The sequence below is a fragment of the Mustelus asterias genome, chromosome 1 (genome assembly GCF_964213995.1).
Source record: "Mustelus asterias chromosome 1, sMusAst1.hap1.1, whole genome shotgun sequence".
NCBI lineage: Eukaryota > Metazoa > Chordata > Chondrichthyes > Carcharhiniformes > Triakidae > Mustelus > Mustelus asterias.
The window spans coordinates 38192646-38216883 of record NC_135801.1 but is presented as its reverse complement, the minus strand read 5'-3'; the positions used below and the strand labels follow the sequence as shown (position 1 = coordinate 38216883).

Sequence of the window (24238 nt, the reverse complement as noted above, 5' to 3'; positions counted from 1 at the left end):
AAGGGAGGTGAGCAATGTGGTCTTGAAATATAAGGAAGAGGCTAGACAAAGTTCCTTAAAAATTGTCTGCTTTACCTCTTTTGCCATGAACCATTTCATCCATATGAGTGTTAATGATTGTGCTTAATGATGGTGCTTAAACTCCCCCTATATGGCAACAGACAAGCAAATCTCATTTTGTATGCTCCAACATGACCAAACCTGATGAAAGCAAGAGTAAATTTGATGATGTCCTCAAGTCCTTGAATACTACTGTGCTAAAGTCAGACACACTCATCAATCTTGGTGACTTCCACACAAGTGTTAATGCAGATCACCAGGAAAGGAATAATTGAAAAGAATGGGGTTGGTAGTTGTAACAACAATGTTCTCCTCTTTTTGAAGATGTGTGCTGAGCATTAGCTCTTAATCACCCACGCAGTTTCTTACAACAAGACGTCTTGGATATGCATTCTATGCATCGGTACCTAATCGATTATCACTAGGCAGAGGGAGAAACAGGATATGCATGTAATGAAAGCAAGTGCCATGTTGACTGGTGGAGTAACCATTATCTTATAAGTTCAAAATTAAACACCCCTTAAAGACCCTCAGGGAAGTTGCAGAAATATCCCAAGGCTCAAACAGGCAGCCATGAAGGAATCTCTCTCAGAGAAACTTGTTTAGTAAAATTGGGCACTCATTGCATAGTGTCATAATGATGGAGGAAAATCCCAAATTATGTACAGAAATATGGAACTTTAAATAAGACCTGTGGTTTTAAAAAAGTACATACAGGCCAAAAAGGGCTGAGGATGTAAATTCAGTCACTGGCTGAATTGCTGGTGAGTGATATTAAGAGACAGACAATGGAACCACTGGCTTGCTTTAACCTGGTGTTGTTAAACTTCTTACTGTGTTTACCCCAGTCCAACGCCGGCATCTCCACATCTTGGCCATAGGAGACAGAGGGTAGTGGTCGAAGGGTCTTTTTCCGGCTGGAGGTCTGTGACCAGTGGTGTTCCGCAGGGCTCTGTACTGGGACCTCTGCTATTTGTGATATATATATAAATGATTTGGAAGAAGGTGTAACTGGTGTAATCAGCAAGTTTGCGGATGACACGAAGATGGCTGGACTTGCGGATAGCGAAGAGCATTGTCGGGCAATACAGCAGGATATAGATAGGCTGGAAAATTGGGCGGAGAGGTGGCAGATGGAGTTTAATCCGGATAAATGTGAAGTGATGCATTTTGGAAGAAATAATGTAGGGAGGAGTTATACAATAAATGGCAGAGTCATCAGGAGTATAGTAACACAGAGGGACCTAGGTGTGCAAGTCCACAAATCCTTGAAGGTGGCAACACAGGTGGAGAAGGTGGTGAAGAAGACATATGGTATGCTTGCCTTTATAGGACGGGGTATAGAGTATAAAAGCTGGAGTCTGATGATGCAGCTGTATAGAACGCTGGTTAGGCCACATTTGGAGCACTGCGTCCAGTTCTGGTCCCCGCACTACCACAAGGACGTGGAGACGTTAGAGAGAGTGCAGAGAAGGTTTACCAGGATGTTGCCTGGTATGGAGGGTCTTAGCTATGAGGAGAGATTGGGTAAACTGGGGTTGTTCTCCCTGGAAAGATGGAAAATGAGGGGAGATCTAATAGAGGTGTACAAGATTATGAAGGGGATAGATAGGGTGAACGGTGGGAAGCTTTTTCCCAGATCAGAAGTGACGTTCACGAGGGGTCACGGGCTCAAGGTGAGAGGGGCGAAGTATAACTCAGATATTAGAGGGATGTTTTTTACACAGAGGGTGGTGGGGGCCTGGAATGCGCTGCCAAGTAGGGTGGTGGAGGCAGGCACGCTGACATCGTTTAAGACTTACCTGGATAGTCACATGAGCAGCCTGGGAATGGAGGGATACAAATGATTGGTCTAGTTGGACCAAGGAGCGGCACAGGCTTGGAGGGCCGAAGGGCCTGTTTCCTGTGCTGTACTGTTCTTTGTTCTTTGATTCCAAACAAAAGCCAAACAGAAACAAACTGCCATCTCCTATAGAGTTCATGGGAACTGATTATCATCTCAGCAGGAATGATATTCTATGTGCAGTGTCCCAGAGTGGTTTGCGGATTTTTGCCTTCCAGGAATATACAAAGACTGGGATAAAAGCCAGCTGGAAAACTTGGTCAGTGTTGACTAGTGCTGATGTGTCAGCGTGTGACACAGGAAGAAAGGCCACTGCAGATCCTTGCAAAAGTTTTACAGGTGACTCTCCCTGATTGTTAAAGTGAGTCAAGTCAGAAAATCCAAAAGTGAAAAGGAAACGGCAGCTTCTCAGCTAAACTGCAGAATGCTGGAATTCCAAAATGATCAATTTACCTGCTGAAGTCAGTGCTACTGGCATCACGAATCGCAACGGCTGCATCTACTTTTCATGCACAAGTCAATGACTGATTTGTATATATTTTTTAAACTTATTTTTGGATCTAATTCTAACCTGTGTGAATGTATGTGCATGTACTTTATCATTTTCCTCACATTTAGTAGCTAATAAACTCACTCTATTCTTAACTCAAAAGGTCTGTTAAATTGGCTTCTTTTAAAACATAGATATTGGGCTGGGAAAGGTATCCACAAGGGGAGGGATCCTTTTTAAATTAATCTTGCTGTGACCAACCGAGAGGGTTAAATAAAGGAAAGAAGCCTCCTTAGCCAGGATGACAAACTTGGGGAACCTCAACTAGGGACTGGTCATAACAGCATTGAGGATGGCAGGATAGCCTTCAAGGATTTAGTGAATCCCTGTGCTTTGGAGGCCGTTGACTCTACCTTTCTCAAGCATCACGATTGGTTGAATGAAGCCAGTCAGGTAATCCAGAAACTGCTAGGAAGAGAAACATCACCTCTACAAGGTTTACCTCAATGACAACCATCACAATGCCTACCAAAACATCTAGAGACAGATGCAAGACACTTGGCTGAATCAGAGAGCAAACTAATTTTAGTCATGTGAAGACCACAAATACTGGAAGAGATCCTGCAATGCTTTGAAATCTGTCCACAGGCCCCAGTCTACTGGATCAACACTGCTCACAAAAAAAGCTCAAGTTAGAGAAAGATGGCTGTGTGCTTTAACCACATCCTAAATCATCTTCGTTTAATGAAGAAGCAATCGACGGGCTGCCACAGGTTACCAATCATTCCCTTGATAATTCTCCTATACTATCAAAAACACAAATGCAATCAAACTCCTGTCTGGCAGCAAAGATGTGGAAATGCCGGCATTGGACTGGGGTAAGCACAGTAAGAAGTCTCAACACCAGGTTAAAGTCCAACAGGTTTATTTGGTAGCACAAGCTTTCGGAGCGCTGCTCCTTCTTCAGGGAGTGAGGAGTTGTGTTCACAAACAGGGCATATATAGACACAAACTCAATTTACAAGATAATGGTTGGAATGCGAGTCACTCAACCTAGCAGCAAAGATCCAGAGAGCTGATGTTATCCCAGCTGAGATCTACATGGCTGAAGATCAATGCCTGGTCAAAAAGCTCACTGAACTCTTTTGGTCTATGTGGGAAGAATAAAAAGATGCCTCCATTGTCTACCCATACAAGTGGAAACTTGCCAATCTGGCAACAATTATAGAGGAATCTCACTTTCTCTTCACTGCTGGCAAAATCTAGGCTTCTGAACTACTTAATGCAACATCTGAAAGATCTGCTGCCAAAGTGTCAGTGCAGTTTCAGAAAAGGTCAAGGAACCACAGATATGGTGTTTGCAGTTTGACAGCCCCAGGAGAAATGCCAAGAACAGAGCATGATCCTCCATGCCATGTTGACCTGACCAAGGCCTTTGGCGTAGTCAGCTATGAGGAAAATTTGGCAGCCTGAAAAATTCATCACAAAGGTTTAAAATTTCCATGTTGACATACTTGTGCATATCCTGAGTCTTCTGACGCATTCCCAGTCACTAATGGAGGTAAACAGACTTACGTGCAATACTAACCTTCTTCAGCATGTTTTTCACTGCATTGCTCTCTGATGCCCTCCGTGATGGTGTCTAGGCATCAAAAATCAGATATTGCATGGACACAAAGCTGCTCAATCTGAAACATACTTTGTGATTTCCTGTTTGCCGATACTGTGCAAAGCTGCCAATTCAAAGCTAGACATGCACATGGCAACTTCAGCCTTCTGATCAACATGAAGAAAACTTATGTACCAGCCTGCTCCAGGAAAGACCTTTCTTGAGCCCATGGCTCTAGTTCATGACCAGAACCTGTCAACAGCAGACAAATTCATTTATCTCAGCAGCAAACTCTCTCAAGCTGTCTATTAATGACTAGACAAATGCAAGAATTGCAAAATTAAGTGTAGGCTGGGAGAATGGGCCAAAATTTGGCGAATGGAGTTTAATGTGGATAAATGAGAGGTTAAAGGCAAATTATTATCTATTTGGAAAGCAGATTCAAAGTGCATCAGTGCAGAGGGAGCTGGGTGTCTTGTTCAGAAAGTTGGAATGCAGGTACAGCATGTAATAAAAAAGGCAAATGGAATGTTAGCATTTATTGCCAAAGGACTGGGGTATAAAAGTAGAGAAGTACTGTTGCAATTGTATAGGGTATTGATGAGAGCACATCTGGAGTATTGTATCCAGTTTTGGTCCCCTTATTTGAAGGAGGATGTGCTGGCATTGGAGGTAGTTCAGAGGAGGTTCATCAGATTGATTCCCGGGATAAAAGTGTTGACGTAGGAGGAGAGATTAAACACTTTGGGCTTATACTCACTGGAGTTTAGGAGGGACCTGATCAAGGTATATAAAATACTAAAAGAGATTGATAAAGTAAATGTAGACCAAACATTTCCCCTTGTGGAGCAACTTATGACAAGTGGTAGATTTAAAACTGAGATGAGGAACTACTTTTCGCAGAGGGTGGTGAATTTGTGGAACTCGCTGCCCCATAATACAGTGCAGTCTGAATCATTAAATGATTTCACAAAGGAGATAGATATATTTCTGAATAAAAAATGGGTTATAGGGATATGGGGAACAGGTAGGGTGATGGATTTGAGACCAGGGAGAGATCAGCCATGATCTGATTGAATGGCGGAGCAGGCTCGAAGGGCTGAATTGCCTACTTCTAATTTATATGTTCCTCACATTCAACAGACTTTGGACATCAGTCTGGGAATTAAGCAGAGTAAGTATGGCTCTCCAACTTAAATTCTATAGCGCAACAGTCCTCTCCACTCTATACACGCAAGAATTGGATTGTCTACCACTACAATGCCAAGAAGCTCAACTGCTTTCACTTGAGCCGCCTTCAGAAACTTCTGAAGATCACATACCAGGACAAATTACCAGAGACTGAAGTGCTTACCCAAGCAGGTTTGATTGTATCCATACCATATTAAGACAATGTAGCCAAAATGCTGACACTCAACTACCTAAGCAAAGCCCGAGGGTCACATGTGGCCCATCAGGGTTCTGAGTGCAGTTCATGAGATACTTCGTTGACCATTGCCCATGCGCAGAGTTGCCATATTCCACTAGTTTTTATCTGCATAGCTTTATTCCTACCAGTATAACTGAAGTGATACGTATATACGCAGGGTGGTGGGGGCCTGGAATGCGCTGCCAGGCAAGGTGGTGGAGGCGGACACACTGGGAACGTTTAAGACTTATCTAGACAGCCATATGAACGGAGTGGGAATGGAGGGATACAAAAGAATGGTCTAGTTTGGACCAGGGAGCGGCGCGGGCTTGGAGGGCCGAAGGGCCTGTTCCTGTGCTGTATTGTTCTTTGTTCTTTGTATATAAAGCAAGGGCACATGAAGGTGCATGCTGATTGCCCACATTAGACTGACAGAGCTGTGTGCTTCCTTTGCATCCAATCCCACATAAATATTTATATTGTTTTTGACACTTGAAGTTGATACTAGTTCTCCTAATATATGATTCAACATTTTCGACAACACATTATGAAATATTCAGTATGTATCAAATGTATTAAATCTTGTTCAAGGATCATAGTTAGTGAACATACTCTATTTCAATCTTGCGGCCATTCATGGCCCACATACTATCCTAGGTTACCCATCATTGCTCTTTGGAGATCGAGTCTGGGTGCACTCTTGTGGTGGTCAAAGGAAGCGCTGCAACGACATTCTGAACGACATCCCCAGGGCCTGATGGAATCTATCCAAGGCTGCTCAGGGAGACAAGAGATGAAATCGCTGGGCCTCTGACGCAAATCTTTGTCTCGTCACTGGACGCAGGGGAGGTCCCAGAGGATTGGAGGATAGCTAATGTGGTCCCATTATTTAGGAAGGGTAGGAAGGATAACCCGGGTAATTATAGGCCGGTGAGCTTGACGTCCGTGGTGGGGAAGTTGTTGGAGAAGATTCTTAGAGATAGGATGTATGCGCATTTAGAAAGGAATAAACTCATTAACGATAGTCAGCATGGTTTTGTGAGAGGGAGGTCATGCCTCACTAACCTGGTGGAGTTTTTTGAAGAAGTGACCAGAATGGTTGATGAGGGAAGGGCCGTGGATGTCGTCTATATGGACTTTAGTAAAGCGTTTGACAAAGTCTCTCATGGTAGGCTGGTGAAAAAGGTTGGATCTCATGGGATAAAGGGGGAGGTGGCTAAAGGGTGGAGAACTGGCTTGGTCACGGAAGACAGAGGGTGGTAGTGGAAGGGTCTTTTTCCAGCTGGAGGCCTGTGACTAGTGGTGTTCCGCAGGGCTCTGCATTGGGACCTCTGCTGTTTGTGATTTATAGAAACGATCTGGAAGAAGGTATAACTGGGGTGATCAGTAAGTTTGCGGACGACACAAAATTGGCAGGACTTGCAGATAGTGAGGAGCATTGTCAGAAGCTACAGAAGGATATAGATAGGCTGGAAATTTGGGCAAAGAAATGGCAGATGGAGTTCAATCCTGATAAATGCGAAGTGATGCATTTTGGTAGAAATAATGTAGGGAGGAGCTATACGATAAATGGCAGAACCATAAAGGGTGTAGATACACAGAGGGACCTGGGTGTGCAAGTCCACAAATCCTTGAAGGTGACGTCACAGGTGGAGGTGGTGAAGAAGGCATATGGCATGCTTGCCTTTATAGGACGGGGCATAGAGTATAAAAGTTGGGGTCTGATGTTGCAGATGTATAGAACGTTGGTTCGGCCGCATTTGGAATACTGCGCCCAGTTCTGGTTGCCACACTACCAGAAGGACGTGGAGGCTTTGGAGAGAGTACAGAGGAGGTTTACCAGGATGTTGCCTGGTATGGAGGGGCTGAGTTATGAGGAGAGATTGGGTAAACTGGGGTTGTTCTCCCTGGAAAGACGGAGGATGAGGGGAGACTTAATAGAGGTGTATAAAATTATGAAAGGCATAGATAGGGTGAACGGTGGGAAGCTTTTCCCCAGGTCGGTGATGACGTTCACGAGGGGTCATAGGTTCAAGGTGAAGGGGGGGGGGGGGGAGGTTTAACAGATATCAGAAGGACATATTTTACACAGAGGGTGGTGGGGGCCTGGAATGCGCTGCCAGGCAAGGTGGTGGAGGCGGACACACTGGGAACGTTTAAGACTTATCTAGATAGCCATATGAACGGAGTGGGAATGGAGGGATACAAAAGAATGGTCTAGTTTGGACCAGGGAGCGGCATGGGCTTGGAGGGCCGAAGGCCCTGTTTCCTGTGCTGTATTGTTCTTTGTTCTTTTGTTCTTTGAAGGCTTCAATTAGCAGTGTTGATCTTAGAATCATAGAATTCCTACAGTGCAGAAAGAAGCCATTTGCCCCAATAACAATCCCACCCAGGCCCTATCCCCGTAACCCTATGTATTTACCCTGCTAATTCCCCTGACACCAAGGGCGATTTACAAGGCACAGTGATTAGCACTGCTGTCTCACAGCGTCAGGGACCCCGGTTCGATTCCCAGCTTGGGTCACCGTCTGTGTGGAGTGTTCACGTTCTCCCCATGTCTGCATGGGTTTCCTCTGGGTACTCTGGCTTCCTCCCACAAGTCCGAAAGACATGTTGGTTAGGTGCACTGGCTATGCTAAATTCTCTGTGTATCCAAACAGGCACCGTAATCTGGTGATTAGGAGATTTTCACAGTAACTTCATTGCAAGCCTACTTGTGACACTAATAAATAAACTAAACCAAGGCTAATCAACCTAACCCGCACATCCTTGGAATGTGGGAGGAAAACAGAACACCCAGAGGAAACCCACGCAGACACAGGGAGAACGTGTAAACTCCACCCACACTGACCCAAGGCCTCTCTATGCCGTGTTTGTGAACTAACCTCCATTCATCTGATGAAGGAGCAGCGCTCCAAAAGCTTGTGATTCCAAATAAACCTGTTGGACTTTAACCTGGTGTTCTGAGACTTATTACTCTGACCCAAGGCCTGAATTGAACCCGAGTCCCTAGCGTTGAGGCAGCAATGCTAACCACTGTGTCGCCACTTGACTTTCAAAAGAACCATGGTCATCTTCCTGCCTGCCCCTCCATTACTCTTGACTCCCTTGTAGATCAATAACCCAGCCTCCACTGCTTTCTGCGGAATAGTATTCCAGACTAACAGTCTTCTGAAAATAAATCCCTTGTCTCTGCCTTAAATAAGAGACCCCTGAACCATGCACCCTAGTTCTAGGTTCCTCCATGAAGAGAAACATCCTCTATCTACTCCAAGCCCCGTAAGATCACCTCGTTCTTCTAAACTCCAATGAGCATAGGTCCAAACTGATCAACCTTTCTTCATTAGACACCTTCATCCCAAGTATCTGACAACTTTCTCTGAACTTTCAATGAAAGCACATCCCTCCATACACAGTATACTATGATTCCCACCAATGCTCTGTACAGTTGTAGCAAGAGTTGCCTACTTTTATCCTCCAACCCACTTGCAATAAAGGCCAACATTTCATTTGCTTTCCCAATATCTTGCTAGACCTGCATGTTAACCTTTTGTGATGTGTGTTGAATACCAAATTCCTCTGTACTGTAGTATTCTGTAGCCTGTTTAAACAATATTCTGCTTTTCTTCCTGCTAAAGGGGACAACTTCACATTTTGCCACATCATACTTGATCTACAATTTTTTGTCCACTCATGCAATCCATCCATATCCCTTTGCATCCTATTCAAATTGTTTTCCTATCTATTTTTGTATCATCAGCAAACATAGCTAATGACTCATCTATCCCTACTGTTTCTTGTTAGTTAGCCAATCCTCTTTTCATGCTAATACATCACCCCCAACACCATGAGCTCATATTTTGTGCAGTAATCTTTTATGTAGTACGTTAATGAATTCCTTCTGGAAATCCAGATGCACAAAGGTACCCTTTTACCCCCTCTGCTTGTCACGTCCTCAAAGAACTCCAATAAATTAACAAACACGATTTCCTTTCACAAAACCATGTTGACCCTGCCTGATTGTATTAGCATCTTCTAAATGTTCTGCTACTGCCTCATTAATGAGAATGACCAAATGCCTTGGGTTAAACCCAAATCCTGTGTAGTCCATAACTGCATTCTTGAGCACTCTGTCTCAGAAGATAACCAATAGCCCTGAGCAGTCAAGTCCAAGCCTTTAACACCTACATTATGTCAAACAGTTCACAGTTCTGGGTCTGTGCTATGGAATAGACAATGCAAAACAAATATTTCTGGAATGTTATTTTTAATTAAAAGTTGGCAAGAAATTACAAGCACCTGAAAATACTGCTGTAGAGTAATCCCAGAGTACAGGTAAGCATGCAGATTTACCCCTTTAGGTTCAAGCGATTGTAAACAAAAACTTCATAAGTGTAAACACAAGCGAGTGGTCAGTTTGGCAATGACTCAATTTAGTTATTTAACTGACACCTGAACAAGTTGCTTCCTGACTGTAGCAGGAAGAACCTTATGCCATTTTACATTTTTTTTTCCAATAATGGACCTTAACGTCCTAGAAAAGTTGATCTTAATACAAAATGTCCAATAGCTTTTGAGTTCTTTATCTAAATCCAAGTAATAGCTCTCCCTCAGGTTCAGTTCCTGATCAATAGGTTGTTTCCCACTATAAAATCATATTATCAGACTTAGGAATGTCTTGTACCAGTTAGTCTCAGCAGTTCACTCTTGCCCAAGGGCTTCCTTATCTGTGAGAAACAGCTTGCAATGTTCAGCAGCTTTTACTTTGAAAAGGTTATTTAACATTAAGGTGCTAGTAAAATTTGGTTGAGTTTTGTGCTTTCTCCAGTTATATCAAAACCTGTTTTCATATAACCTTAGCACAAGCCAATGTCAAGTCATCATGTTGTGATGTTAAATGTATGTGCATAAGTTTTTAAAACAGCTGGATCCTGGACTACACCATCAGCTGTCATACAGTCCAAAAACCAGGGACACCTGTTTAAAAACAGAGAATTCATTGCAGTTCTGCTTAAGAGTTCAAATTTAGCAAATCATTGTTTCTTTCTGTCCATTTAAAATTTATTCGTGACCAATGTACACATTTACATTAGTGCGTGATGAACTAAAAAAGCCGTCAGTGGTGAGGTCTGACTCCTTAAGAATTGCATCCAGTGATGTCAGTTCACCTAAATTTAAAATCAAAAAGAATCAAACACCATTTTGCATTTCCCATTCCCTTCCCCCAAAGTTTAAAAACATGCAAGTGTTTATTCTTAGGAATTGAAAATAAACTAAAATGGCAGAAATCATTAGTATTATTAACTTAAAACTGTACAGGGAAGACAGCATTTTAGATTCAATACCAATAGTTTTTAAGCATTTTCTGAAAAGAGCTTTCCAGCACAAACAAATAATTAAACAAACAGTATCACCTCAAATGTCAAAAAAATCTATTTCAAATCATTAATAATTTACGAAACTCAAAATACCACTGTTTGTGTGATATTCTTGACAATTAAGAATTTTACTATGGCCGCAATAAAATTCTGCTTCTTACAATTTTAGAAGTTAGTTAATCTCAATATTTAACAATTTAATTCAGACCAATGCTTTATTAACTAAACACAGATCAGAGAAAATAAAACAAAATGTCATGTGCTTACAAAACACCCAGTAAATGTCATTTGTTCTCTTTCTGCAGCTAGGTTGCCAAATGACTGAACATGCTGAATATAACTAAAGAAATTAATCTTCAGACTGTAAAAAGAGTTTTGCCTCAAAGAGGAAAAAAGCTTTGAAGGGACATAGGCTAATCAACAAAAGAGCTTTGGTAACTTGAGGCAGTAGAAAATTGGTAGGAAGAAGGGCCAAAGAAATCAGAGGTAGTTACCACCCTCCGTGAGGAAAGAGAAAATAATTTCAAAGATTAATTTGTCATGGAGATTCTGAAGATTAAGGCTCATGAGCCACATTTCACAGTAATCATGGGATTCTCCCAAAACAAATTCAGAAATAAATGCCCCATATATACCACAGTATGATTGTTACAGCAATAGGTTTTAAGTTAGCTTAGCATAAACTGGTATTACAGTACCTTGGATGGCAGAGCTACAGAAGGCCTTCCGGTGACATCATGTTGCAAATTATGAGATATCAAAGTATTGATATTATTTTATCAATGTTTGACTCTAAAACAGGAGAGCAAACATTTCTTTCCCTCTTTACACAGAAATCTGGTGTCGCAGATAATTTTAAAGGAATCACAAAGTACAGTTTTTCAAGTCAAATATTTATTGACAAGGCATTTTTTAGTACAAAACACTATTAATGCAGCTGTTATTCATTGTGGTATTGATGAAGTCCAAAGTGCATTGTGTTTCATCTAAGTTGGCTTCCATCTCTCAAAATAATTCGTAAATAATTATTGGTCCTAATCGTCAGACTGTAAAATAAAAACCATAATATAATTCCTGTATACTACTGTTACAATCCCTGTGAGGGAACTGCAAACCAAAATAACCAAATTTACTGAATGGCCCCGAAATGAAGACAATACCAACAAGTTTCCACTTATTGCAGCTTTTACTTTAACATGACTTAGAACCATGCAAATTAAACATGAATTAACAGGAAAATGGTACTTAGAATAAAAAGTAAATCTCACTTTAAATAGTCAATAAAACAAATCTATGTCTCACATAATCACAAACATTGGCCTACAGAATATATGGGATTATGGAGATACACAGTTCCACAATATGTTGTTCTTTATTCACACTAAGTTGGTCAGGTGTCCTGACCAACAAGAGCTTTCACTCCTGGGTTTCAGGATTATGATTATCCTCAGTAAGCCACATTTCTACAAACGTTCTCCCCTTCGGTCACTAGTCCCAATGGTGTAGCTTTTAACAGTTCCTTTTGAACCAACAACACTTCAGTTCACGTTTGACTATGTTCAGGAAAACATACAGCTCTTTAGTTCCTCTGAGCTATTTACCTAACTTTCCAAGTTTTAGACCTTTTTAACTATTTACAAGAGCTTCAGTCTCCTTTTCTGCCAAAGAGAATGATTTTCTTCTTCTCCTTGCAAGAATTCAGTGTGTTCTTTTTGAATCTGCCTGCTTTCTCGGTATCTGCATTATGCATTTAACAGCTCCACCCCCAGCTCCTCCGCTGCATCTCTCCTTTGTATCTGTCTGCCACACAGCTTTGTTCTTGATTTCCTCCCTCTTGGTACTCCTCCCAGGTCAAGGGGCGCCACATCACCTGATCAGTATTTCTTATTTTCCAAGAAAATTACAATTGATACAAACTCTTAAAAGTCCCTTCAAATATTTTTTAAAACTGCTGACTTTAAATAAATTATAAATTTTCCTTACTATATTGCTTCCAGGTCAAAGGTTGTCACAACTAAAGGTGGCAGTGGGCCTTTTAGAGATTTATTGTATTTCATATTAAGAATTCACAACAATATTTTAAAACTTACGAAGTTATGCATTACATGCCCTCAACACCTATCAGCGTAATAAAATTGAAAATATCTTTGATTATTCTTTGCAACACATATTTCAATACCTGTCACAGTACTACAGTCCTGTGCTACTCCATTATTCCAACTTCTTGGGGTTGTTAACAGCAACATAATGGTACAGGACAACAAGGAGGAAAAGGGATACCCCCAGCATGTTGGCAAAGATTGCTAGCTGTACGTCTGTGATCATCCTGCAAGATAAAAAGGTCACATCACTTCGAAAATAAGTGTAAAGAATACAATGTGTGTGCACATTAAATAGCTTCTATTCTGGGATTAATATACATATATTATTGGTGTCAAAGCTGGAGGGGTAAAAATGAATGTGATCATCTCAAAGCTCTTCCAGGTTGAAATCATAGTGCCTATCAAACAGTATTGTGCTTAGTATTAGTGCAAATACTCTTTTGAAAACAATCAACATGCTTTAATTGTTATAAGATCACAAGGGAGGAATAAGAGCAGAGGTAACCTTTGACTCCCTTGGAGATCAGAAAATCTTTAACTCAGTCTTGAATATATTCAATGAACAAACTCTGCTCATCTCTGAGGAAGAGAATTCCAAAGATTGACGACTCACTAGAAAACAAATTCCTCCTCATCTGTGTTAAATTATTTTTAAACTGTGCTGCCTGATTCCTCCACGAAGGGACACTTCCTCACAATACGCTTTGTGCGTTGTACAGAATGGTAACAGCACAGGAAGAGGTCCCAACAAGTCCGTGCCACTTTCCTGTCAGACCAATTAGCTAGTCCAGCCCCTGGTCCTGCAAATTTTCACTATTCAGGTGCTTATCCAATCCCCTTATGAAAACCACATTTGAATCTGCCTCTACTAGTCTTTCAAGCAGTGCATTCTAGATCCTAACCACTAACTAAATAAAAAGACTTTTGCCCATTTTATCTTTAGTTCTTTTGCTAATCTCTTTAAATTTGTCTTCTGGTTCTCAATCCTTCCACCACTGGAACAATTTCTCTCTATCAACTCTATCTAGAACACTCAAGATTTTGAATGCCTATACAAATCTCACAACATCATCTCTAAAGAGAACAACCCATTGCATAAATTCATCGCTTCAAATTAGCATAGGCATGTAAACATTATGCTGTACTGAAATCTTTGCTTTAAAGCAGATTCCATGACCATTATTACATTGTGCAAAATCCTGAAGAAACCGTGCTATCAAACTGGCACTAGTTCTCAACTAACCAGTCCCCCTCCAACCTTTTTCAAATGAAGGTGGAGCTTCTCAGGACAGGTCAGGAGTTCAATATTTTAAAAAACGTGTTCTCAGGACATGGGATAGGCCACATTTATTGCACATCCTTCGTCACCTTCAAAATGAAATAGTGACCTTGTCCATAAATGCAGGTTTTGTGTCGATGCTAGATAAGGAATTTCAGGATTTTAACCTCGTAACCACAAAGTGTCCGTACTGAGAGAGATTTGAGGGGAATTGGGAGATGCGGGTTCAGGGGAGCTATTTTCTGGTGGATATGCCAACTGAACATGGCCACTTCTCTATATGTAAAGTGAAGCAAATTGACTGGATACTGGCATATAGGATGGCAGGAAATAAAGATCCCTTAATTTTCCATTGCTTGCTCTGTGTGGTACCTTTAAGATAGCCACGAATGGGATCCTTGCCTGTGGGCAGCCTATTTGTCCCATGTGGCATATTACACAGAAACATACATAGAAAATAGAAGGAGTAGGCTATTTAGCCCTTCAAGCCTGCTCCACCATTCATTATCATGGCTGATCATCAAATTCAATATTCTAATCCTGCTTTCCCTCCATATCCCTTGATCCCTTTAGCCCCAAGAGTTCCATCTAACTTCTTCTTGAAATCAGACAACTACTTTCTGTAGTAGTGAATTCCACAAATTCACCACTCTCTGGTTGAAGAAAGTTCTCACCACCGTCCTAAAAGGTTTACCCTTCATCTTCAAACCATGACCCCTAGTTCTGGACTCCCCCACCATCAGGAACATTCTTTCTGAATCATCCCCGTCTAATCCTGTTAGAATTTTGTAAGTTTTTAAATTATAAATTCCATATTCCCGGTTTCTGTTCAGCTGCACAGTTTACATGGAATGTTGGTGGAAACCACTGATGGATGTCAAACAAGATTATTCATTTGGCACCTTTGACTCAATATGCTTGTGGCATGAAGTAAGCAGAGAGAAACAAAAATGCATTCTAAGTACAGCCAATGCTGCTTATGTGTCTCCTAGCTTGATGATAAAGGAATGAGGATTGCATCTGATTCATCAAGTTACACATTCACCTTGATATTATGCTGCTGCTGATGGCTCACTGCACCTCATGTGAACTGACCTTGGTTTGTAGATTGGTTTTGTTTAGCACAGTAGTAGCAGCATAATATATGGTATAATGATGGAGGATGTCCTCACTATACCTTCACAATAATGATAAACTGGTCATGCCTATCACAGACATATTGGCAACAAATTAGTGAGAAGAGGTCAGTTCATTCCTTGTGTTATTTCCTTCACTATTATGCAAGCCCAGCCGGGCAGCCATATTCTTATGGATTTGACCAGCTCGGTCAGTAGAGATACCAAGAAATTTGAAATGGACATTTAAGGTCCTTCAACTGTGTCCTTGTTTTCTTCAATGCTTCCTCGGAGTCGTGTTCACCAGACAGCAACACTAAACTGCCAGTGGAGTGGTAATCTGGATGAAATTTTCTTGGCCTTGTTTTGTTAAACCAATACAACATTATGGAGTCCTCAACCAATGTCAAGGATTCCCCATCAAACTATGTACCACTCACCCCATCTCTCATGCCAGTGGAACAGGGATGGTGACAGGGAAGTTGGGCTGTTTGGAAGATGTTAGAGCATTGTATTGCTTAAATATTGTAGCCAGTTCTCATGATTTGAGCACCATTTCCCAGATATAAGTGAAGTCCTCAGGGTTGACTTGGGTGGCCTGAGTCTTATCTTGATGTGATGTCTGGTTGTTGGCAATTGGCCCACCTGACATTTCTCTTAGTAAGCTTCAGTGACAATTACTTAGAATTTAACTTGCTTGCTAATCAGTATGTTGAGACACTCAAATGTAAGCCACAGCAAGGAAGCATTTCCATTCTCTGAGAAGATTAGTGAGACAACATGGTGTTTTGACAATCATTCCGCTTTTTTTCAGGTATTAGCCAATAAATAACATTTAGTGGGATTTAATCTCAATTTCTGAGTTGCTGGTCGAGTAGCAATAATGTAGGCAAAGTTTGGTCTCTGTTGTAGGAGGCTAACTTCTGTCATCACCTCAAACATATTCCTGGAACCAACTGCTTCACTGTCACTGGGTCAAAATCCTGAACTCCTTCCCTAACAGTATCAGTGGGTGCTCCTACTTCAAAACAGTTTAAGACGGCTCATCACAGCCTACTCAAGGGGAAATGGGGATGGGCAATAAATGTTGGCCTAGACAGCAACAGTCACATCCTGTAAATGAAGGAATAAAATAAAACCTTAGGTGGCGTTGTGCACGATTCACAAACCTGCATTGCTGCCATTAAATGTCCACAACTCAAACAAGAGGAGGTAGGGGCCCAGATTAGTTGACCTTCAACTGAACCATCCTGAAGTCCTTGCAAGAGAGCTGGCAGCTTAATATTAAGAAAGCTATGGACTAGTCAGCAAGTCCCACCTGGTTGACTTGGAACCACTACATAACCACTACACACCTCTTGTAACTCCTACAACACAGTGTCTTAAAACTGGCAACTTTGGGACACTTTCTGTGCCAGATGCCAATCTGAGTCAACTGGTTTGGGCCAGGTTTTGGAGCAGCACAGTGGTCAACACTGCTGTCTCACAGTGCCAAGGACCCAGGTTCAATTCCCAGCTTGGGTCACTGTCTGTGTGGAGTTTGCACATTCTCTCCGTGTCTGCATGGGTTTCCTCCAGGTGTTCCAGTTTCCTCCCACAATCCTAAGATGGGCACGTTAGGTGCATTGGCTATGCTAAATTCTCCCTCAGTGTATCCAAACAGGTGCCGCAATGTGGCGACTCGGGGATTTTCACAGTAACTTCATTGCAATGTGAATGTAAGCCTACTTGTGACTAATAAACAAACTTTTTTACTTCTGGTTGGATCAAGGATTACACAGATCACATTGAATGCCAGAAAAGACAGGCATGCCACAGTGCCAATGCAGGGCCCAAGTCATTAAGTTATTTTACCCATCTAATAATAATAATTCATACATGGTAGCTTTAAAAAACTGTCTAATTTTCAGTTAATCAGATTTGAAACACTATCAGTAGCCACATTGAGTTCATCAAATCCTTTTATCATTTTTAACATCTCAATCAACTGTTTATTATTAGTAATTCAGGGAATACAAGTTTACAGAACCTATATAAATTTTAACACTAAGCTCTGGCATGACTCTGATTAAGCTACATTTTACACCCTTCCAAAACCAATACTGAGGTACCATACCCCAAACTGGAAAGCAGTGATCCAGATGCAGGCCTGATCACAACCACCTCATCCCTACCATTGTATGTTCAGTTAACCTTTTTGACCTGCCTACCAGTTTTCAGTGATTTCTGTGGGCGCAGGTGAAAACAATGAAGAACCATCAAGACTCAATCAATGTCTGTGCTCGATTCTTGCAAACCTCACCTACCGAAATCTCACTTCAGAACTTTTCACTAGTTATTACCAAAGCCACAGATTTACACTGCCCAGAGACTGGTGGGACAGAGCCTAATGATTAACACTACATTCTGCACCCTCTATGAACGGTATGCTTTGTCTGTATTGCGCATAAGAAACAATATTTTTCACTGTGTCCCAATACACGTGGCAATAATAAATCAAATCAAAATCCAGAAGCACTGGTATGGGTGCCAGGCTGTGATGGAGAATCTCTGCCCCCATCCAGCAGCTCCTTTCATGGCCCATTTCTACTGCTCAGCGAAACGCTGCAGAAACCACCCTGTCAGGGGGGGCGGAGCAGGACAGGAGTTTTCAAAAACAATACACTGAATTGTCACATATGTCGATCAGCAATTGCCGCCCAGGTCACAGGCTCACCTCCCGGGCGGTGTTGACGATTATCCTCCGTTCCAGGCTCCGGCCTACAGGCCACGTCTCCCCAACAGTGGCATTCTGGGACTCGGCACCATGGCGTAAACACGTCCAACCACGTGCTCCAATGACGCTGAGCACGTGTCAGGAGCGGCGCCGGGAGGAAAGAGATCGGGTCGGCCGGCAGGGAGCGCAAAGTGGGCGGAGCGGGGCGGGGGCGGGAGGGCAAAGTGAGCGGGGCGGGGGGAGTGGAGGCACAACACAGATCATAGTGTAATCTGAGAGAACAAAATAAACGTTGTTTTACAAATTACCGCGCTCTGCTGTTCCCAAGGTAGACACAACGCCGGCATCTCCACATCATGGTTACCAAGGTAGAACCAAATCTTGCCAGGCGTTCATCTGAAGACATCAGACCCATTGTAACTGGGAGCTGACCTGTTAATACAACTGCTCTTGATTCCAGCTTGTGTTCGTCAATTGCATTGGTGGTTCAGTGGTAGAATTCTCGCCTGCCACGCGGGAGGCCCGGGTTCGATTCCCGGCCAATGCAGACTCAATTTTGTTTAGTCCAGCGCAAATTCCAACATCTCTTCATTTTATTTAATTGCATCAAGGATGGAAATAATTTTTTAAAATACATTCCAATTTTAACCGCCTTCCTTGTGCACAAGGGTAACATGACTAGGGATATAATATTTTACATTAATTACTAGTATTTGAAATGTAAGCATATCAAAAAATAAAACAAAACCCCTTTTTATGGCCTTTGGCTTCCCTTGTCCCTGAATGTTTTGTTTCTCTCTGCTGATCTGTCACAAAGAGAAAAAAATGTATGGAAGAAACATGCACAAATAAAATTAACATCTTTACTTTTTTATCTAGCACAAATGTTTGGGAAGCCTTTATGCGAGTCAGTGGATGATGATAACATCAATCAACTAATTTTCCTACCAGTTGTGAGAAGAACATGAATGCAGATAAGATGCACTCATAGGTACAAGACAAAATTATGACAGTGTTATCTCCAAACAGTTAATTTTATTCTAACACATATCCATTTTTAAAATTTACTTAAGACAGGGCAAGACAGGATGATGGTGCTTTTGGCCCCATCACTTACAGCGTTGAGAGCTAATATCACAACTCAGTGCTTGAGTAGATAAATTGACCTTTACTTGCAAAATGTCAACATTTCTATAGTGAATGCTATTACAAGAAACATTTTAATAGGACATGTCTTTAGCTTTTATTTTGTGTATTTTATAACAATGTTTTGTCACCAAAGCATTAAATGCACCATGTGTGGAGAAAATATAACAATAGCTTCTGTGCTGTGACTTTATAACAATAAACCAACAAAACTGTTTCCTAGGTAGTAAAGCCGCTGGATATCAGAATGGCTATGCAAATAAACAATTAACTTTTCTCCCACAAGAAGAATTCTGGGATTTGGGATATTTGCAGATTTGAAAGATGTATAGTGTAAATCAAGCTTTATGTTATTTTCCAATTTTACATATTCAGTGATCTCCATTAAATATTGTTGCATATGATATGCAAAGCATTGATTTTGTGATATAAAATTATGAAGTAAAATTTTATGCCATTTTAATTGGAATCTTGTGATATTTTCTGATTTAGTGTTGGGATTGCATTGATAAATTTCTGTATCAGAATTTCACTAAAACTGGAAACTCTCACTGCATCGAATTATTATGTTTGTATTAAACAAAAACAAAATGACAAATTAGTGGTAGGGCTGTGTTACAGAATATGTTGTGAATTTACGTTTTGAATCCTCCCATAATGAGTTCTGAATTTCAATAGTGCCATCAGGAAAGGTGCACTTCAGCAGGCAAGTGTTTTCCTGCAGATGTGAAATCTGCCAAGTTTCAGCCAACATCAATCTGCTCAACTTTCTCTAAGTGTTTTGGTAAATGGAGTTGGTCAACTCTCTGCCTCACCATTACACCATTGTATTCAGAGATCTGAGATAAATAATGAGATAGAGAGACAAAATACATTTCACAAAATCACAAATATGTTTTTCCAAATAGTAACATATAGCAGTTCAGATGATGCTCATCAACTGTTGAAACTACATGTTCAATTTACACTGATCTCAAAACCTTCATATTGTTATGATCCCCATGGAGACCAATAAAAATGATTTGAATTCTTAGTGTCCATCTTAAAGGAATTGCACAATATGATTTCAAGGTTTAAGATTGAGTTATAAGGAGAGGCTGGATAGACTGGGACTTTTTTCTGTGGAGCGTAGAAGGCTGAGGGGTGATCTTATAGATGTCTATAAAATAATGAGGGGCAGAGATCAGCTAGATTAACACCCTGCCCACCACCTTAAACATTCACTTCCACCACCACCGATGCATAATGGCAGCAATGTGCACCATATGCAAGATGCACTGCAGCAACTTGCCAAACCCACACCTCCAACATCTAGAAGAACAAAGGCAGCAGATGCATGAAAACATACCATCTGCAAGTTTCTCTCCAAGCCCCGCACCATCCTGTCTTGCAACTATACCCTTCACTGTCGCTGGGTCAAAATCCTAGCACTCTCTTCATAACAGTATTGTTGGTGTACCTACTCCAGATGGACTGCACCGGTTCACGAAAATGGTTCACTACCACTTTCTAAAAGACGATTAGGGATGAACGCCAAATGCTGGCTTTGCCAGCAATGTCTACATCTTATGAAATAATAAAATAATATCTAGGAACTTTCTCATCTGTGTAGCTCAGCTACTACTAGATAAACTTGTAAAGCTACTGGGAAGTTCTATTTCTGACAAGCATTTCAACCTCTCCAGTGTCTTTTCATCTAGACACATTAATGCATTAAATCTCAATGCTTTATATCTCCATATACTCCTCTCATAAATATAGAAACTAGGGGATGATGTTATATTGCCATCTGTTCAATGATCTAAATTAAAGCAATATTTTAATGTAACATTAATAATATCATACAAGTACATACTGAAAGTTTGAAAGAAGTAATCGTTCAATTAAAGAGATACAGTATTCATATAAAAGTAGCAAATTTATTTTGTTTAAGAGTCATACATTAACTTCATCATGATGTTTAATTTGCATTTTTATGCTGGATATTTGTAAACAACTGAAAACAGGATTAACCAATTCTTTCAGGCTCATCTTCTGTTATAAAGTATTGGGAATAGTTCAGTAGGTCTTATAAAGGTATTCATAGTCTTATTAGTTCAACAGTAAGCATTTATTAACTACTAGAAACGCTATGCATAAGTACAATAAAGATCCAAGCTAGGAGCTGTCTCCATGCTTGCTTCTACACACAGCTCTGCTCAACATTACACTTGCCCCTAGGTACGGGTCTCTTACACATGTTCTTTTCCATCACTATGTGAATGGTACTGTACACCATCCCACACTAACCCTTTATGTGCCAAACCCTTATACTGGATCTTCCTCATCCAATTTTGATCATGGTGCTCTATCACAGAACCACAAAACTGTTACAGCGCAGAAGAAAACCATTCAGTCCTTCATATCTGCACCAACTCTCCAAATAAGCATAATGACTTGGTGCAACACAAATTCACTGGAATCCTGTTTGATATGTGGAAATACAGTCACAAAGAGAATGGTACTGCAGGATGCGTCCCAGGATGTGTAGTTTAGGGGGATTAGCAGTGTACATATGTGGTGTTATGGGGATAGGGCAGGGGTGTGGACCTGAGTGAGATACTCTGTCAGAGTCGGTGCAGACTTGATAGGCCGAATGGCCTCCTTCTGCACTGTAGGGATTTTATGATTCAGTCACTGTCATTATTCCACATAAACTGACAGAAACAACTGGACACTCTCCATGCACAAAATAACTCAGAACTCCAGAAGCTGCTGTGAGTGATTTCCACACTTCCCCAGAGGGTGCACTATTGAGGTGCTCCCAGATTGCAATCAACAGAAAATCTATGAACTGAAGATAACTTCTACAATTACACTGTTAATCTCACTGTAAAACGCCTTGAAAAATTCTGACTTGTTGAATGAGATGTAACTGTTTTTAATGATGTACTGAATTCATAATTACTGCAAAACACCCTCACTGTTCCTGCGAAGCTAATTTTATATTTGTGAAATAGCAGATTGCTGTATTATGATACAAAAATCCCCATGCTTTTAAAATAATAAGTTTTTAAAAATGTTTGTCTGTATTTTAGCTTAATCTAATTATCATTTATTTTACTATCTGAAAAATTAAATTAAAAATGAAGTGCTTATGACTTGCTGGTTTGATGTGTGTGAATACTTCAGTGTGATTTATTGCTCCCTGCTTACTGACGTCACTGCTGTTGATATAGATGATGTATAGTCCAAGCCCTTGGCGTAGCACCAGATATAACTGCTATTGGGAAAGAGGGAACCATGCCATAGCAATTGCTAGATCTTTATAGGTACCTTTCCCAAGAATCAGCAGTCCGTCCCCATGAGTTAGTTTAGTTAATGTATATAATTTATTTGCTGAGATCACATTGATTGGAAATGAAATAGCAGATGCAACTGATGTTGCTGCAGAGATTTACCAGAATGTTAGCAGGATGAAGAACTTCAGTGAAAGGGAGAGAAACCGGAAATATTTGAACGGTAGCATAGTGGTAATATTGCTGGACTAATAAGCGAGAGGCCTGAACTAGTACTCTGAAGACATGAATTGAAATCCCACTGGGGCAGCTGGTGGAATTTAAATTTAATTAATTAACAAATATTGGAATTAAAAAGCTAGTCCCCAGTAATGGTGACCATAAAACTAGTGGATTGGTGTAAAACCTTATTTGGATCACTGTTGTCACTTAGGAAAGGAAATCAGTCATTCCTACTGATGTTACCTGTGCAAAGAACAAACTGAAATTAAAAGCAGGTGCCTCTGAAACACCTCAATGATTATCATCATTACATCATGTGACTTACTCTTAAAGTAATCATGCAACTACTTAAATATATAACATCCCTCCCCCTTTCTTTCTGTGGTCATGAGAACAAATTACTACGTTGTTATACATGGGATCAGTAATACTCTAGACACTGTACCATGTATCATCAATCATTATACACAGTCAATAGGAAAGTTGATCTGGAGCACATCTATTCCTCTTTGGTTGTATGCGACATTCTGGAATTTGGTTGTCCTAGACCCTATTTAAAACTTAAAATTTTGATCGAGGCATAAACATTTTAAAAGGGATTGATAAAGTAAATGTAGACCAAATGTTTCCTCTTATGGGGCAATCTCAAACAAGAGGTCACAGGTATAGGTTGAGAGGCGGTAGATTTAAAACTGAGATGAGGAGGAACTACTCGCAGAGGGTAGTGAATTTATGGAACTCACTACCCCATAGCGCGGTGCAGTCTGAATCGTTGAATGGTTTTAAGAAGGAGATAGATATATTTCTAATTTAAAAAAGGAAGAGGAGATATGGGGAACAGGTAGGGAGGTGGATTTGAGACCAGGGAGAGATCAGCCATGGTCTGATTGAATGGCAGAGCAGGCGCGAAGGGCTGAATTTGCCTATTTCTGCTCCTAATGCCTAAGTTCCTATGAACTTCAGTGCACACTTCTCTTGGAACTAATTCTGCATTATTCTCGTGTGGTATCATAGCAAAGACACATAGATTGCAGTAAGTCAAGAAGGCGGCACACTGTCACTTTCTTAAGGATGGGCTATAAATACTGAACTTGCAGCAACAGTCCCACCTCATGAACAAATAAAACAAAAATCCAGGCCAACATTATTAGGTTTTTGAGGCAGGCTAACCATCAAAAACAAAATTGTGTATTACAACCAAATCTAATTCCCTAGTTGAATGAGGCTAAGATTTACTTATGCTTTGTATCAGCTGTAGTGCCATGCAGACATTTCCACTCTGCTTGGTGAGGAGGGAACTCGGTTTACGTCTGTTTACATCCATGTCTTATCCCCCATCTACAGGCCTATTCATATTTAATATTTTGTGAGAGTGTAGTGTTACATAGGGGGAAACAATCAGGAGCAAAGTATTTTTTTAAAGTGTTGAGTCATGGACTTTCTGAACATTTTACAAACGTATTTCAGAATTGTGTGACAGTTGGGGGTGGTGGGGGGGGGGGTGGTGGCGGGCGGTGGCATATCTTGGGTTAGTGCAAGTCTGAGTGTGATATCTGCAGCATAATCTTTGCAGAGAGACACTTATTTATTCA

At 40.9% G+C, this 24238-nt stretch overlaps 1 protein-coding gene and 1 non-coding gene across 3 annotated transcripts; one reads left to right on the top strand and one right to left on the bottom strand.

Annotated features, from left to right (window-relative positions):
- Positions 1 to 11665: 11665 nt before the first annotated feature.
- On the bottom strand, positions 11666 to 18135 carry LOC144492838 (dolichyl-diphosphooligosaccharide--protein glycosyltransferase subunit 4). 2 transcript variants are annotated; one of them, XR_013497646.1, is made up of 3 exons: positions 18001 to 18135; positions 12968 to 13114; positions 11666 to 11834 (listed from the first exon to the last, which is right to left on the bottom strand). XR_013497646.1 is itself a non-coding variant. In XM_078211347.1 (2 exons), exon 1 carries the CDS (start codon positions 13111 to 13113, stop codon positions 13000 to 13002), a length of 114 nt encoding a protein of 37 aa, XP_078067473.1. In that variant the 5' UTR covers position 13114; the 3' UTR covers positions 11666 to 11834; positions 12968 to 12999. The 2 variants fall into 2 exon arrangements, 1 of the variants encoding a protein (XP_078067473.1); XM_078211347.1 differs by lacking the exon at positions 18001 to 18135.
- A 341-nt stretch (positions 18136 to 18476) lies between these two features.
- On the top strand, positions 18477 to 18547 carry trnag-gcc (transfer RNA glycine (anticodon GCC)). Its single transcript has one exon. It is a non-coding gene; the product is annotated as a tRNA-Gly (tRNA).
- The last annotated feature ends 5691 nt before the right edge of the window (positions 18548 to 24238 follow it).